The sequence below is a fragment of the Bubalus kerabau genome, chromosome 13 (genome assembly GCF_029407905.1).
Source record: "Bubalus kerabau isolate K-KA32 ecotype Philippines breed swamp buffalo chromosome 13, PCC_UOA_SB_1v2, whole genome shotgun sequence".
Taxonomy (NCBI): Eukaryota; Metazoa; Chordata; class Mammalia; order Artiodactyla; family Bovidae; genus Bubalus; species Bubalus kerabau.
In genome coordinates, this window is record NC_073636.1 from 23,387,353 (window position 1) to 23,402,785 (window position 15,433).

A 15,433-nucleotide genomic window follows, 5' to 3' on the forward strand; every position below is an offset into this window, starting at 1 on the left:
ATACACATGGATCTCCACAACAGATCATATGTTAGCCCACAAAACAACTCTAAAATTTATTTAAGACTGAAATCAAATCATATTCTTTTCCTACTACATTGGTACTGACATTAGAAATCAATTACAGGAAGAAAAAAACATCACAAATGTAAGATGATTAAGCATAAGATCATCTGAATAGATGTATTTGATAGAACTGGACAAAAACTCATTTATGGTAAAAACTCTCAACAAAGTTGTGTATAGAGGGAATGCACCAAAATACAATAAAGGCCATATGTGACAAGCCCAAAGCTAACATCATACTCAACACATGAAAAGATGCTCAACATCACTAATCAATAAGGAAATACAAATCAAAACCACAATAAGATATCATCTCTCACTAGTTAGAATGGCTATTATCAAAAATACAAGAAATAACAAGTGTTGGCAGGGATATGAAAAAAAGGGAAAGCTTGTGTACTGTTGGTGGAAATGTATATTGGTCCAACCACTGTGGAAAACAGTATAGAGTTTCCTCCAAAAATTAAAAATAGAACTACCAAATGATCTAGAAGTTCCACTTCTGGGTGTTTATCTGAAGAAAATGAAAAACACTAATCTGAAAAGATATATGCACCTCAATGTTTGTTGCAGACTATTTACAATAGCCAAGATATGGAAAGAACTTAAGCGTCCACTGATGGTTGAATGGATATAGAAAATGTGACACACACATACACAGACACACACAGGAATATTATTCAGCCATAAAAATAAGGAAATCTTGCCATTTGTGACAACATGGATGGACCTTAACAGCATTATACTAAGTAAAATAAATCATATAGAGAAAGACAAATACCAGATGATCTCACTTTTCTAGAAGAATCTTAACAAACAACCCCCCCCAAAACTAATAAGCTTAAGAAAATGAGAACAGACTGGTTTTTAAAAGAGGTAGGGTTGTGGCAGTGAGGAGTAGATGAAATGGATGAAAGGGTATAAATAAGTAAGTCATAGCGATGCAATAGCATAGTGATGATACTTAACAATAGTGTTCTGCATATCTGAAAGATGCTAGGAGAGTAAATCTTAAAAGTGTACCAAAAAAATTTTGTAAACATGTATGGTGATCAATGTTAACTGCACTTACTGGTGGTGGACTTGACCCAGTGTTGGCAAGAATGTAAAGTGACTCAAGTTTTCAATCCTGCTGCTGAGCTAGAAATTGATACAGACGTTAAAAAAAAAAAAAAAAAAAAATATATATATATATATATATGTAAGAATTATTTACTTGTTGAACCTGTGACTTAATACACTAGTGTACAAAGGTTTTAACTTGGTTTGCCATGAGATAGTTTACTGAGCTCTATATCTATTAATATATTTTATGTACTTTTCAGTATGTGTTTTACTCAAAGCAAAATTCAAAAAACTTACCTGTTTTGGGGATTCCCTGGTGATCCAGTGGCTCAGACTTCATGCTCCCAAAGCAGGTGGCCTGGACTGGATCCATGGTCACGGAACTAGATCCCACACGCCACGACTAAGAGTTCTCATGCCACGACTAAAGATCCCACAAGCCACAACTAAGACCCGACACAAATAAATATATATATATTTTAAATTTACCTGTTTTTTCTGTGTTCTGTTCCTGTTTTCTAACCAGTCATCCATCTGTTCCTCAATTTCTTCTATAGAAGTTCCATGATCATAAGATTGAATATATGTGCTTTCTAAAGGCGTATATACAGGAAATTCAGGTTTGGGTTTTTTTATTTTAACTTTCTTCTGTTCTAAAAAAAAGTTTAAAAGCACCAATTAAAATAATAATAAAAAGAACTAAAATTTTATTCATAGACCTTATCTTGAAAGAACATATATATTGTTCTTTCATAAAAATAGAATTACTTTACTTATATCAGCTTTAAGTTTTATTGTGCATTATCCATGGCATTGTTTTAAAATAAAACTCATAGATGTTGATGACAGATGATTTATTATATAATCCCCATATCAATTTGTGTGTATCTTTAGTTTTCAAAGTACTGTTCATGAAACACTTCATGGTCATAGACATAGTGAAAAGAGCCTGGGCATTAGTGTTTTAATCCTGCCTTTACTACCTAAGAGTTGCACAATACAGGGCAAGTAACTTAACCCTTAGAATAAGTGTCCATTTTCATTCTGTAAAAGGGAGTTAAATCTAACCTCATCAAGTTGATGTGAGGAAAATTATATATACCCTACCATTCCAGTCCTCTTGCCTAGAAAATCCCATGGATGGAAGAGCCTGGTGGGCTACAGTCCATGGGGTTGCTAAGAGTCGGACACGACTGAGCGACTTCACTTTCACTTTTCACTTTCATGCATTGGAGAAGGAAATGGCAACCCACTCCAGTGTTCTTGCCTGGAGAATCCCAGGGACGGGGGAGCCTGGTGGGCTGCCGTCTATGGGGTCGCACAGAGTCGGACACGACTGAAGCGACTTAGCAGCAGCAGCAACACATTACTTGGCAGAAAACTAGCTCTTAAGGGTATACATTCATCTTTTCAGTATTTTACAAATGCAAAATATAATCTGGCAGCATCAAGGGTAGTTATCAACAGATGATTATCAGTTTATCAACTAGCCTCTCCATTAAATCCCTTTTTGATTAGCGTTGACACTGAGAAGCAACTCTACTCTTGGTCACTACTGTCAAACTCATCCATCCTTAGAACCATATCTTCTCCATCCTGTGTATGTGTATGTATATGTGTTTACATGTACTATAATACCAACATAATAAAATTAATATGATGTTGGCATATGAAGAGACAAATTCCTAGAACAGATCAGAGAACATAAATATTTCAGTTCAGTGGAAGAAGGATTTAATAAATGTTGCTGGCACAAATGAATATCCATTTGAAAGAAAAGTGGACACAACCTTACAATGTATACCAAAAATAAATCACAGTTGCAGAAGAGACTTAAATTTAAAAACCAAAACAATGAAAATATTGAAAAAGAAACCTAAAATACTAACTATACTATTTAAAGTAAGCAGAAATCTTAACTAAGACTGAAAACCCAGATGCTACAAAGATAAAAGACAGAATAAACAGATCGAGAGAGAACAGATTTGGGAAGATAATTTACAATGCAGAGTACAAACAGAAGATATGCATATATAGAATACATAAAGAGATCTTACAACCTGACAGGATAAGCAGCCTAATAGAAAAAAATGGCCAAAAAAAAAAAATGTGTATTAAGAATACAGTGTTATGGGAACAGTTCTACTTTAAAAGGAGGTTACCGTATCTAAAAATCTACATGGTATTGAGTACCGTATTATCCTATACTGTATCAGTACCTGTATATATCCAAGCTTTTCAAATGGTGACTTGAAAAAAAACCTGATACCATAAAAGGAAATTAGTAACTTAAATGACATATGAGGCTAATTTAAAGGTATAAAAATATAATTCAAAATGGATCAATGACCCAAGTGTAAGATCTAAAACTCTGATTTCTTTAATATGACACCAAAGGCACAGACAATGAAAGAAAATAGAATTAGACTTCATGAAAATTTTAAAATTTTGTGCATCAAAAGATATCAATAGAGTAAAAAGGCAACCCATATTATGAGAGAAAATATTTGTAAATCATATATCTGATAAGGGATTATATACTGAATATACAGAAAACTACTAAAACTCAATAAACAATCTGATTCAAAATTGGGTACAGGACTTGAATAGTCATTTCTCCAAAGAAACACTTATTAGGATGGCTACAAGAAACACACACACACACCCCAACCAGAAAATAAATGGCTACAAGAAACACACACACACATACATACACACCAGACAATAAAAACCACTGGCAAGGATATGGAGAAATTGGAACTTTGTACACTGTTGGTAAGAATGTAAAATTGTACAGTGCTATGGAAAATAGTGTAGCAGTTCCTAAAAAAAAGTAAAGATAGAATTGTCATATGATCCAGCAATTCCATTTCTGGATATATATCCAAAAGAACTGAAACCAGGGGCTCAAAGAGATATTTGTTCACCCAAGTTCACAGCAGAATTATTCACAATAGCTAAAAATTGGAAGCAACCCAAGTGTTTAATGACAAATGAATGGATAAACAAAATGTGGTATACACATACAACAGAATATTATATAAGGTACAGAGTTTTTATTTGGTCATGTTTCCAAATGTACTGGAGTTAGTGATTTGTTATATTACTTTTTCATAAGTTATCTCAGAGAGGAATCTTCCATCCATGAGCATCCTATATCATCAAAGGAAAAATGTTCTAACCCATTGGGATTACATCTGCCCTATCTCCTTTGTCCTCTTCTCCACCAGTCCCTGAATCAACTTAAAAATAAGCACTAGAATCTCCTTTCGTCATGAGCCCGAGTTTTCTGTAGAAATCTGTCTTCCATTACCTTAGGGAAGGTGAATGCTTTCCCGTCTTGCCACCCTAAAGAGGCAAATTCTGTCTACCATGTTCTTACTGTCCCCTTGGCAATCCTACTTGGGCCCATCACTGGGGTATGGGGTGGGGACCACAAAGCCAGAAGAAAAACATAATGTCTGGAACAACTGTTTCTTCAGATAAAAAAAAAATTACTTCTTAAAAAAGAAGGATTTTGATTACTTGATTTTGCTTTTGTTCTTAACTCATATAAGTACAGAGGGGAAAAAAGGAAACTATTGAGTTTTCCTTCTACTGTTGATCCCCTCTTTGTCTAAATTTTAGCCTTTCAATCAATTTCTTTATAGAATTACTCATTTTTTTTCCATTCACAATATGGGTTTTCATTATAGTACTCAGAACTCACATCTATTGACTTAGATTAAAACTCAGAATGTATAAAATATTAACACTGAAAAAATCTTATATCAATACATATTCAATTTATTTATAGCAAAAACATAAAGTTGATTAAAAGTTTGTAGTAGAGAAAATGCTTAAAAATTTCCAAATAGATCACATTTTTTCCCATAAAGACTTCCTAAGAGAAAGATACATATTTATTTTTAAGACATTACCCTTTTCAGACTTCCCCCCCTAAAACACTGTTTTAGTAAGACTACCACACCCCACTCAGTGTAACTCTGGGGTAGCCCTCAGAGGACGCTGCACACAGTCTCGGCAGTAAAGCAGAAGACTTGAGGGCAGATTAGCAATTAGGTCATGAAAAACAGGCAGCATAAAATAGCTATTGCTAATCTGCATGAGATGCATTTACTCAATTAGGCAGATGGAAATGTTATTATGAACTCAGTATTCCAGTGATGGTCTTTAAAATTAAGAAGGATGGGGGCAAATGAAATGCACACTGGGGGATTTGGGGCCTTTATGTATTCCTTCTAAAGTATACAACATAGAACACTGTAATGAAGTTAACAAAATTAATTAAAAGATTCTTTGCATGTAACCATGAGAGACAACATTTAAAAATACATGACAGTTTTTGACATTATTAACAGCAATGTGACTGTTCTTTAACTTTGTTAATGTTGATACCTTCACCTTTTCTATTAATAAATTTATTACTGAACTGATACCAAAACATGAGCAACAAAAGTCTTATTACTCAGAGTTTAGGATGAGTATTGTTTTTAATAAGCTTTCTGGCATTTAGTTTCATCATTTTCAGTTTGAAGAAACCATAACCTGGTAATAAATTTTCAAACTTTTAAAAAAATTAATTTATTTTATTTGGAGGCTAATTACTTTAAAATATTATAGTGGTTTTTGCCATACATTGACATGAATCGGGCATGGGGAATTTTCAAACTTTTCAGAAGACCATCACACATTTTTGCTGGCATACAGAGAATTTTCAGATATTCACCTATTGTAAATTATGTTTCTTTACATAATATTTTAATTAAACAATAACAAATTACTATAACAAATTTCATATGATACCACTTATATGTGGTATCTAGAAAATGATACAAATGAACTTTTTTACAAAACAGAACAGACTCACAGAGAAAGAAAACAAACTTACCGTTACACAGGGGAAAAAAGAGGAGGGATAAATTTGGTCTTTGAGATGAACATATTATATATACCATTACATATAAGGCAGATAGCCAACAATGACCTACCATATGACACAAGGGACTGTATTAAATACCTTCCAATAACCTATAATGGAAAAGAATCTGAAAGAGTATATATATAGCTGAATCACTCTGCTGCATACCTGAAACACTGTAAATCAACTTTATTTCAATTAAAAAATTTTAAAAAGAAAGCATTATTAAATCTGCATGGGAACTGCTATCAAATTCTTAGGGAGAACAAAAGTCTTTGAACAATTCTGGAAAAACAGTCATGAAAACATGACTATGAAAGCACTGAAATTAGTGTATTCAAACTGCCTCCACAGGTAAATTTTGGTTTAGTTTGACATTTTTCTCTTCCTGTAAATGTGGATTCCCTTCACCTCCACTTTTTGACTAGTCTTAAAAGGCATGTATGGATGTGAGAGTTGGACTATGAAGAAAGCTGAGCACTGAAGAATCGATGCTTTTGAACTGTGGTGTTGGAGAAGACTCTTGAGAGTCCCTTGGACTACAAGGAGATCCAACCAGTCCATCCTAAAGGAAATCAGTCCTGAATATTCATCAGAAGGACTGATGCTGAAGCTGAAACTCCAATACTTTGGCCACCTCATGTGAAGAGTTGACTCATTGGAAAAGACCCTGATGCTGGGAGGGATTAGGGGCAGGGGGAGAAGGGGACGACAGAGGATGAGATGGCTGGATGGCATCACTGACTCTATGGACATGAGTTTGAGTGAACTCCGGGAGTTGGTGATGGACAGGGAGGCATGGAGCGCTGCGATCCATGGGGGTCACAAAGAGTTGGACACAACTGAGAGACTGAACTGAACTGAAAAGGCTTAGAAAAATTTTATGTAACAATTTTACTTAAAAATAACAATTATATAAAAGTTACATTTAAAGTTTCATTTATTCATGGATTTATTTAATTTAATTAAAGCTGTTTCAACAATTGCTATAATACCAACTTCCGTTTTAATCTTTGGTTTTGTTATTCAGTCACTAAGTAGTGTCCAACTCTTTGCCACCCCATGGACTGCAGCACACCAGGTTTCCCTGTCCTTCACTATCTCCTGGAGTTTGCTCAGACACATGTCCATTTGGTCAAGGATGCCATCCAACCATCTCATCCTCTGCCACCCCTTCTCCTCTTGCCTTCAGTGTTTCCCAGCATCAGGGTCTTTTCCAATGAGTCGGCTCTTCGCATCAGTGGCCAAAGTACTGGAGCTTCAGCTTCAGTATCAGTCCTTCCAATGAATATTCAGGACTGATTTCCTTTAGGATTGACTGGTTTGATCTCCTTTCTGTCCAAGGGGCTCTCAAGAGTCTTCTCCAACACCACAGTTTAAAAGCATTAATTCTTCAGCGCTCAGTCTTCTTTACACTCCAACTTCCACAACTGCACATGACTACTATAAAAACCATAGCTTTGACTATATGGACCCTTACTGGTAAAGTGATGTCTCTGCTTCTTAATATGCTATCAGGGTTTGTCATAGCTTTTCTTCCAAGGAGCAACGTCTTTTAATTTTGTGGTTGCAGTCACCATCCACAGTGATTTTGCAGCCCAAGAAAATACAGACTGTCCCTATTTCCACTTTTCCCCCATCTATTTGCCATGAAGTCATGGGACCATAAGCTATGATCTTAGTTTTCTGAATGTTGAGTTTTAAGCCAGCTTTTTCATTTTCCTCTTTCAATAAGAGGCTCTCTAGTTCCTCTTCATTTTCTGCTATTAAAGTGGTTTCATATACATATCTGATGTAGCTGATATTTCCCCTGGCAATCTTAATTCCAGCTTGTGTTTCATCCAGCCTGGCATTTTGCTGCATGTAAGTTAAATAAGCAGGGTGACAATATACAGCCTTGACGTACTCCTTTCCCAATTTTGAACCAGCCCATTGTTCTATGTCTGGTTCTTAACTGCTGCCTCGTCCTGCATGCAGGTTTCTCCGGAGACAGATATGGTGGTCTGGTATTTCCATCTCTTTTAAGAATTTTCCAGTTTGTTTTGATCCACATAGTCAAAGGCTTTGACATATCAAATAAAGCAGAAGTAAATTTTTTGAGGGAATTCTCTTGCTTTTTCTATGATCCAATGGATGCTGGCAATTTGATCTCTGATTATTCTACCTTTTGTAAATCCAGCTTGCATCTCTGGATATATTAATATAGCAGTATAATCATTTGTCCACCCTTATTCTTCAAAACACACATCAGTCACTCTTAATATGTAATCCTCTAGCATCCTAAATTTCCCCCTCTTAAACAGAGTCTGCTTTAAACAGTTATACAGTTTACCTGAATATTATATTGTATTTGTTGAAACTTTTTTTTTTTAATTTTTATTGGAGTATGCTGCTGCTGCTGCTAAGTTGCTTCAGTAGTGTCCACCTCTGTGCGACCCCATAGACGGCAGCTCACCAGGCTCCCCCATCTCTGGGATTCTCCAGACAAGAACACTGGAGTGGGTTGCCGTTTCCTTCTCCAATGCATGAAAGTGAAAAGTGAAAGTGAAGTCGCTGAGTCATGTCCGACTCTTCGTGACCCCATGGACTGCAGCCTACCAGGCTCCTCCATCCATGGGATTTTCCAGGCAAGAGTATTGGAGTGGGGTGCCATCACCTTCTCCATTATTGGAGTATCAGATCAGTCGCTCAGTCGTGTCCGACTCTTTGCGACCCCATGAATCACAGCACGCCAGGCCTCCCTGTCCATCACCAACTCCCGGAGTTCACCCAGACTCACGTCCATCGAGTCAGTGACGCCATCCAGCCATCTCATCCTCTGGCGTCCCCTTCCCCTCCTGCCCCCAATCCCTCCCAGCATCAGAGTCTTTTCCAATGAGTCAACTCTTCGCATGAGGTGGCCAAAGTACTAGAGTTTCAGCTTCAGCATCATTCCTTCCAAAGAAATCCCAGGGCTGATCTCCTTCAGAATGGACTGGATGGATCTTCTTGCAGTCCAAGGGACTCTCAAGAGTCTTCTCCAATACCACAGTTCAAAAGCATCAATTCTTCGGCGCTCAGCCTTCTTTACAGTCCAACTCTCACATACATATATGACCACAGGAAAAACCATAGCCTTGACTAGACAAACCTTTGTTGGCAAAGTAATGTCTCTGCTTTTGAATATGCTATCTAGGTTGGTCATAACTTTCCTTCCAAGGACTAAGTGTCTTTTAATTTCATGGCTGCAGTCACCATCTGTAGTGATTTTGGAGCCCAGAAAAATTAAGTCTGACACTGTTTCCACTGTTTCCCCATCTATTTCCCATGAAGTGATGGGACCAGATGCCATGATCTTCATTTTCTGAATGTTGAGCTTTAAGCCAACTTTTTCACTCTCCACTTTCACTTTCATCAAGAGGCTTTTGAGTTCCTCTTCACTTTCTGCCATGAGGGTGGTGCCATCTGCATATCTGAGGTTATTGATATTTCTCCCAGCAATCTTGATTCCAGCTTGTGTTTCTTCCAGTCCAGCGTTTCTCATGATGTATCCTGCATAGAAGTTAAATAAGCAGGGTGACAGTATACAGCCTTGACGTACTCCTTTTCCTATTTGGAACCAGTCTGTTGTTCCATGTCCAGTTCTAACTCTTGCTTCCCGACCTGCATACAAATTTCTCAAGAGGCAGATCAGGTTGTCTGATATTCCCATCTCTTTCAGAATTTTCCACAGTTTATTGTGATCCACACAGTCGAAGGCTTTGGCATAGTCAATAAAACAGAAATGGATGTTTCTCTGGAACTCTCTTGCTTTTTCCATGATCCAGTGGATGTTGGCAATTTGATCTCTGGTTCCTCTGCCTATTCTAAAACCAGCTTGAACATCAGGAAGTTCACGGTTCACACACTGCTGAAGCCTGGCTTGGAGAATTTTGAGCATTACTTTACTAGAGTGTGAGATGAGTGCAATTGTGCGGTAGTTTGAGCATTCTTTGGCATTGCCTTTCTTTGGGATTGGAATGAAAACTGACCTTTTCCAGTCCTGTGGCCACTGCTGAGTTTTCCAAATTTGCTGGCATATTGAGTGTAGCACTTTCACAGCATTATCTTTCAGGACTTGGAATGGCTCAACTGGAATTCCATCACCTCCACTAGCTTTGTTCGTAGTGATGCTTTCTAAGGCCCACTTGACTTCACATTCCAGGATGTCTGGCTCTAGGTCAGTGATCACACCATCGTGATTATCTGGGTCGTGAAGATCTTTTTGTACAGTTCTTCTGTGTATTCTTGCCATCTCTTCTTAATATCTTCTGCTTCTGTTAGGTCCATACCATTTCTGTCCTTTATTGAGCCCATCTTTGCATGACCATGTTCCCTTGGTATCTCTGATTTTCTTGAAGAGATCTCTAGTCTTTCCCATTCTGTTGTTTTCCTCTATTTCTTTGCATTGATCGCTGAAGAAGGCTTTCTTATCTCTCCTTGCTATTCTTTGGAACTCTGCATTCAGATGCTTATATCTTTCCTTTTCTCCTTTGTTTTTCGCTTCTCCTCTTTTCACAGCTATTTGTAAGGCCAGACAGCCATTTTGCTTTTTTGCATTTCTTTTCCATGGGGATGGTCTTGATCCCTGTCTCCTGTACAATGTCACGAACCTCATTCCATAGTTCATCAGGTACTCTGTCTATCAGATCTAGGCCCTTAAATCTATTTCTCACTTCCACTGTATAATCATAAGGGATTTGATTTAGGTCATACCTGAATGGTCTAGTGGTTTTCTCTACTTTCTTCAATTTAAGTCTGAATTTGGCAATAAGGAGTTCATGGTCTGAGCCACAGTCAGCTCCTGGTCTTGTTTTTGCTGACTGTATACAGCTTCTCCATCTTTGGCTGCAAAGAATATAATCAATCTGATTTCAGTGTTGACCATCTGGTGATGTCCATGTATAGAGTCTTCTCTTGTGTTGTTGGAAGAGGGTGTTTGTTATGACCAGTGCATTTTCTTGGCAAAACTCTATTAGTCTTTGCCCTGCTTCATTCCGTATTCCAAGTCCAAATTTGCCTGTTACTCCAGTTGTTTCTTGACTTCCTACTTTTGCATTACAGTCCCCTATAATGAAAAGGACATCTTTTTTGGGTGTTACTTCTAAAAGGTTGTAAGTCTTCATAGAACCGTTCAACTTCAGCTTCTTCAGCGTTACTGGTTGGGCCCCAACCAGTAACGCTGAAGAAGCTGAAGTTGAATTGTTCTATTGGAGTATAGTTGATTTAAAAGGTTGTGTTAGGTTCTGCTGTATAAAAAGGTGAATCAGTTATACATATATACATATACCCACTCTTATAGACTTTTTCCCTATTACAGAGTGTTGAGAAGAGTTCCCTGTGCCATATAGTAGGTCCTTATTAGTTATCTATGTTTTATATATAGTACTGTGTATATGTCAATCCTAGTCTAATTAACTCTCCCCCTTCTCCCTTGGTAACCATAAGTTTGTTTTCTACATCATTAATATTAACTCATTAATATTCATGGTTACATTAATTCATCTATTTAGTCATTCATCCATTTATTAAACTTTTATTATGTGCCAGGATGCTATATTAAATGCTGCAGACACAAAGATGATAAACAAAGTCCCTGTTCTAAAGCTACCCAGATACCAGAAGGTTGTAGAGGGTAAAAATGGTCCCCTAAACATGACTGTGTTCTGATGCCCAGAACCTGCGAATATTTTACCTTACAAGGCAAAAGAGACTTTGCAGATGGGATTAAACTTGAGCACCTTAAGACAGGAGAGACTATCCTGAATTATCCAAGTTGGTCCAATCTAATCACAAGTCCTTAAAAGCAGAGAACTTTTCCCCGTTACGATCAGGCAGAAATGTGACTACAGAATAATCAGAGATGCAACATTGCTAGCTCTGAAGGAAGAGGAAGGGGGGCAACGATCCAAGGAACATGGGGGCCTCGAGAAGCTGGAAAAGGAATCAGCCTTGTGTGATAACCTTGACTTTAGCCCAGTGAGACTCATGTCTGACTTCTAACCCACATAACTGTATGATAATGCATTTGTATTTAAGCCACTAATCTGTGGCCATTTGTTAAGCAACAATAGAAAACTAACACTGAGATCATCTAGTCCCACATGGTTTTTTAAACAGATAAGGAAACGAAAATAAACTCCTCAAAGTCACACATTTAGGTAGTGGCAATGGACTCTGGTTTTGGAGACAACCTAATCCTCCTTGATTCTCAAACTTGGTTTCGGAGACAACATAGTCCTCCTTTATTCTCAAACTATGGTTGGTATTTAGGTAAAGGCAGAAAGCTAGACTTTCACTTTATGAAGGGTAATTGCCATAGCTATTTTTCTGTATATTGAAAGTGTGAACTGCATGGGAATACTAATAACACAGTTGCTCTTTTCCAGCTTCCCTTGGCTAAATGACTTCTGTGGGCTGCACGAATAGCTAAGGCATGCAAGTTATTCTGTAAATCACACATGCTGTGTATTTATATACATTTGTAGGTGTGACGTGACTGAGTATTAAGAGTGTTTGTACAGTTTTCTGTGCCCACATTAGTCCATATCACTTCTCTAGGAATCTAGGTAGGTGGAGGGGAATGAAGTTTGAACCAAGAACATTCATATTGAAATTAAAAATAAAACAGAAGACTTCCCCTCCGTGAGTTCAATCAACAATTACCTATTAAGCACCTACTGTGTGCCAGGGATTCTTTAAGGTCCTTAGATAGTCATAACATTAAAGAAAATAGATATAATCCTTACTCTCATGAAGCTTACTTTCTATTGGGAGGACCAGATGGTAAACAAAATTAATTTATTAATTAATGTTAAGTAGTATTAAATGCTCTGGATAAAAACAAAACCATGTTAAAAAAAATAAAACATTATAAAAGGAAGAATGTATGGGAATGATGTAGATATAGAAAATTAGAATGACCAGGGCTGGGAAAATGCCTTCTTTAACAGTATGTTCAACTCTTCCTAAAATCAGCAAGAACTGTCTCCAGTGTTTGGTGGAAGTCATCAACATACTGATACTTTAGTCAAGGTTTTTCATGTTATATAACAATAATACAAATGAAACAAAGACCTTCAAAACAAAAATCACTGACGTTTTCAGGCTTACAGCAAGTTGGTGATCACCACTAAACATTCACGACAACCGCAGCACTGGACTGCAGTCGTTTAAGGACTTTCTAGAGTTTAGATGCCTCCCAGATTAAACAGGGCTTTCCTGGTGGCTCACACGGTGAGGAAGATGCCTGCAATGCAGGAGACCCAGGTTCAGTCCCCGCGTCAGGAAAATCCCCTGGAGAAGGGAACGGCTACCTACTCGAGTATTCTTGCCCGGAGAATCCCATGAATGAGGAACCATGGGGTCACAGAGAGTCAGACACAACTGAGCAACTAAGCACACAAACATACAGATGAAAGGAAATATATGACCCCGTGATAATTTTATCCCTCCTTCTGATACTGAGTTGTGGGTGGTTCAGAAATTACTAATGTAGTATTTTGCACATGTAGTACATGAAGTGCAAGTAAGTCTAGAGAGTAGCAGGAAGCACAGAAAATTTAATTATTACTGAATTTAAGGAAAAATCCAAATTTAAATAATCAGCTTTATATAATACAGTTAATATAGTAAGACAATGTTTAAAACTCACTTTGAAGGGTTTCAAGTTCAGCTCTTGTCAATTCATCTTCCTTTTCCTTCAATCTTGTTTCTTTATATTTAGCATAAAACTGCCCAGCATCCTGAAGAAAGAAGTTACAAATAAATTAACATAAAAGTCAGTTTCCTTTGATGGTATTTTCCATATAACTTCAAGTTAAAGCAGCATATTCATTTAATAAGTAGTTTTCCTCTGTGCTTATGTTTTCAAATTTAATGATGAAGAGAAGAAATTGAATAAGCAGTTCTCTATGATTTGTCTCTCTCAGAGAATTAATGAAAGCCAGAAATTATATTAGTGTATTAAATATGTTTAAGTAAAGCCTTTTCTCTCAGAAACGTAAGGGAGATATTCTCTTCCTGTTTTTTTTCTATTGCATATTTTCTCAATATTGTGTGTGGACAGAAATCAGAAAAATACACTTGCTGAACTGAATTATTTGATAGTACAGTAAATTATATTATTGTGACAAAGTACAAACAGTATTTTCATATTAGTCCCTTAACTCCAAAAGATTTTCAAAATCACTATATGCAAATCTGATTATGAAACATCTATGACCATGTAGATACAAGTGAAAGACGTCACTCCACTGAGAGCTGAGGACTGAGAACACATACTGTATGCAAATACTTAGGCGTCAAGACACAGCAGCTAAAGTCTCAAGGAGGGGCATTTACGATAGGTGAGACTTCAGCAGAGTACCAAAAAAAAAAAAAGACTAGGCCTTCAATAATCACAGACATGGAAATAAACAAGCTGGTGTTCCAGGCATATGAAGCTCCTAACAGTGAAAAAAGCAAAACCAGATCATTTCCAACACCTCTTGACTCAAACTTCATCTATTCTATCACAGTACTACCTCAAGCTGCCAGGCTACTGTGCTATGCTTCTATGTCTTTCTATATGCTTTGCCTTCTAACTAGAGTATTTTGCTCCCCTATCTTTCTTAAGAACTCCTATTCATCCTTGAAAACCCTATTCAAGAATCACTCCTCTTGTGCAAATCCTTCTGACCTTCCCTGGAAGACTAATCCTTTCCTGTATACTGCTTCTGTATTTAAACTTATCTCTATGGTTGCTTGTATAGCAGTATTCTCTCCTAGAAAATGAGAAATTTGAGACAAGGGAACTTGTATGCTCAGAGCACAGTATCTAGAATCCAGAAGGCACTCAATAAGTGTTTTTGAACTGAACTAGATTGAAAGATGTGAGAAATTTGTAAAGAAAGAAATGAAAGAGCTTGATGACTGACTGGTATGGAATAAGAAAAGGAGAGATATCAAGGATAACTCTAGGGTAACATTCCCAGACTTCGTGATTCCTAGAGCAGATAAATTATAGACCCTTCTGACAGGGTTTTATTTCTGCAGGAAGTGAAGGAATAAACTCAATCCTTGGTCTACCACAATTCAGATGGAAATGCCTCAACACTTAAACCACAGAATGGGATTCTCTCTTTTCAGCCATGCCTATCCAAATTAAAGCTTTCTCCTGGGGTCTCTGAAGGGCACAGATGTCATACACCTGACTTACTCATCCTCCCATGCCCATATATACTTAAAATTTCAACAGAGGTTCAGGTTAAGAATTTACAGCCCTTTAACATTCCCTGCACCCTCAGAAAGATTGTTCAGTTTTTTTTTTCCCATAAGACAGCTCTAATAGCTCTTGGTTGTCTTTAACTTTATTCAAAACAA

At 37.1% G+C, this 15,433-nt stretch overlaps 1 protein-coding gene across 2 annotated transcripts in view; it reads right to left on the reverse strand.

The window, feature by feature from the left end:
* DNAJC1 (DnaJ heat shock protein family (Hsp40) member C1) overlaps window positions 1-15,433 on the reverse strand; it is a 181,973-nt gene that overhangs the window by 74,936 nt on the left and 91,604 nt on the right. For both annotated transcript variants that reach the window (XM_055543778.1, XM_055543779.1), the window contains exons 7-8: window positions 13,725-13,815; window positions 1,621-1,784 (exon numbers count right to left, since the gene is read on the reverse strand). In XM_055543778.1, coding sequence (XP_055399753.1) covers window positions 1,621-1,784; window positions 13,725-13,815 — 255 coding nt within the window. The remainder of the gene's footprint in view (window positions 1-1,620; window positions 1,785-13,724; window positions 13,816-15,433) is intronic.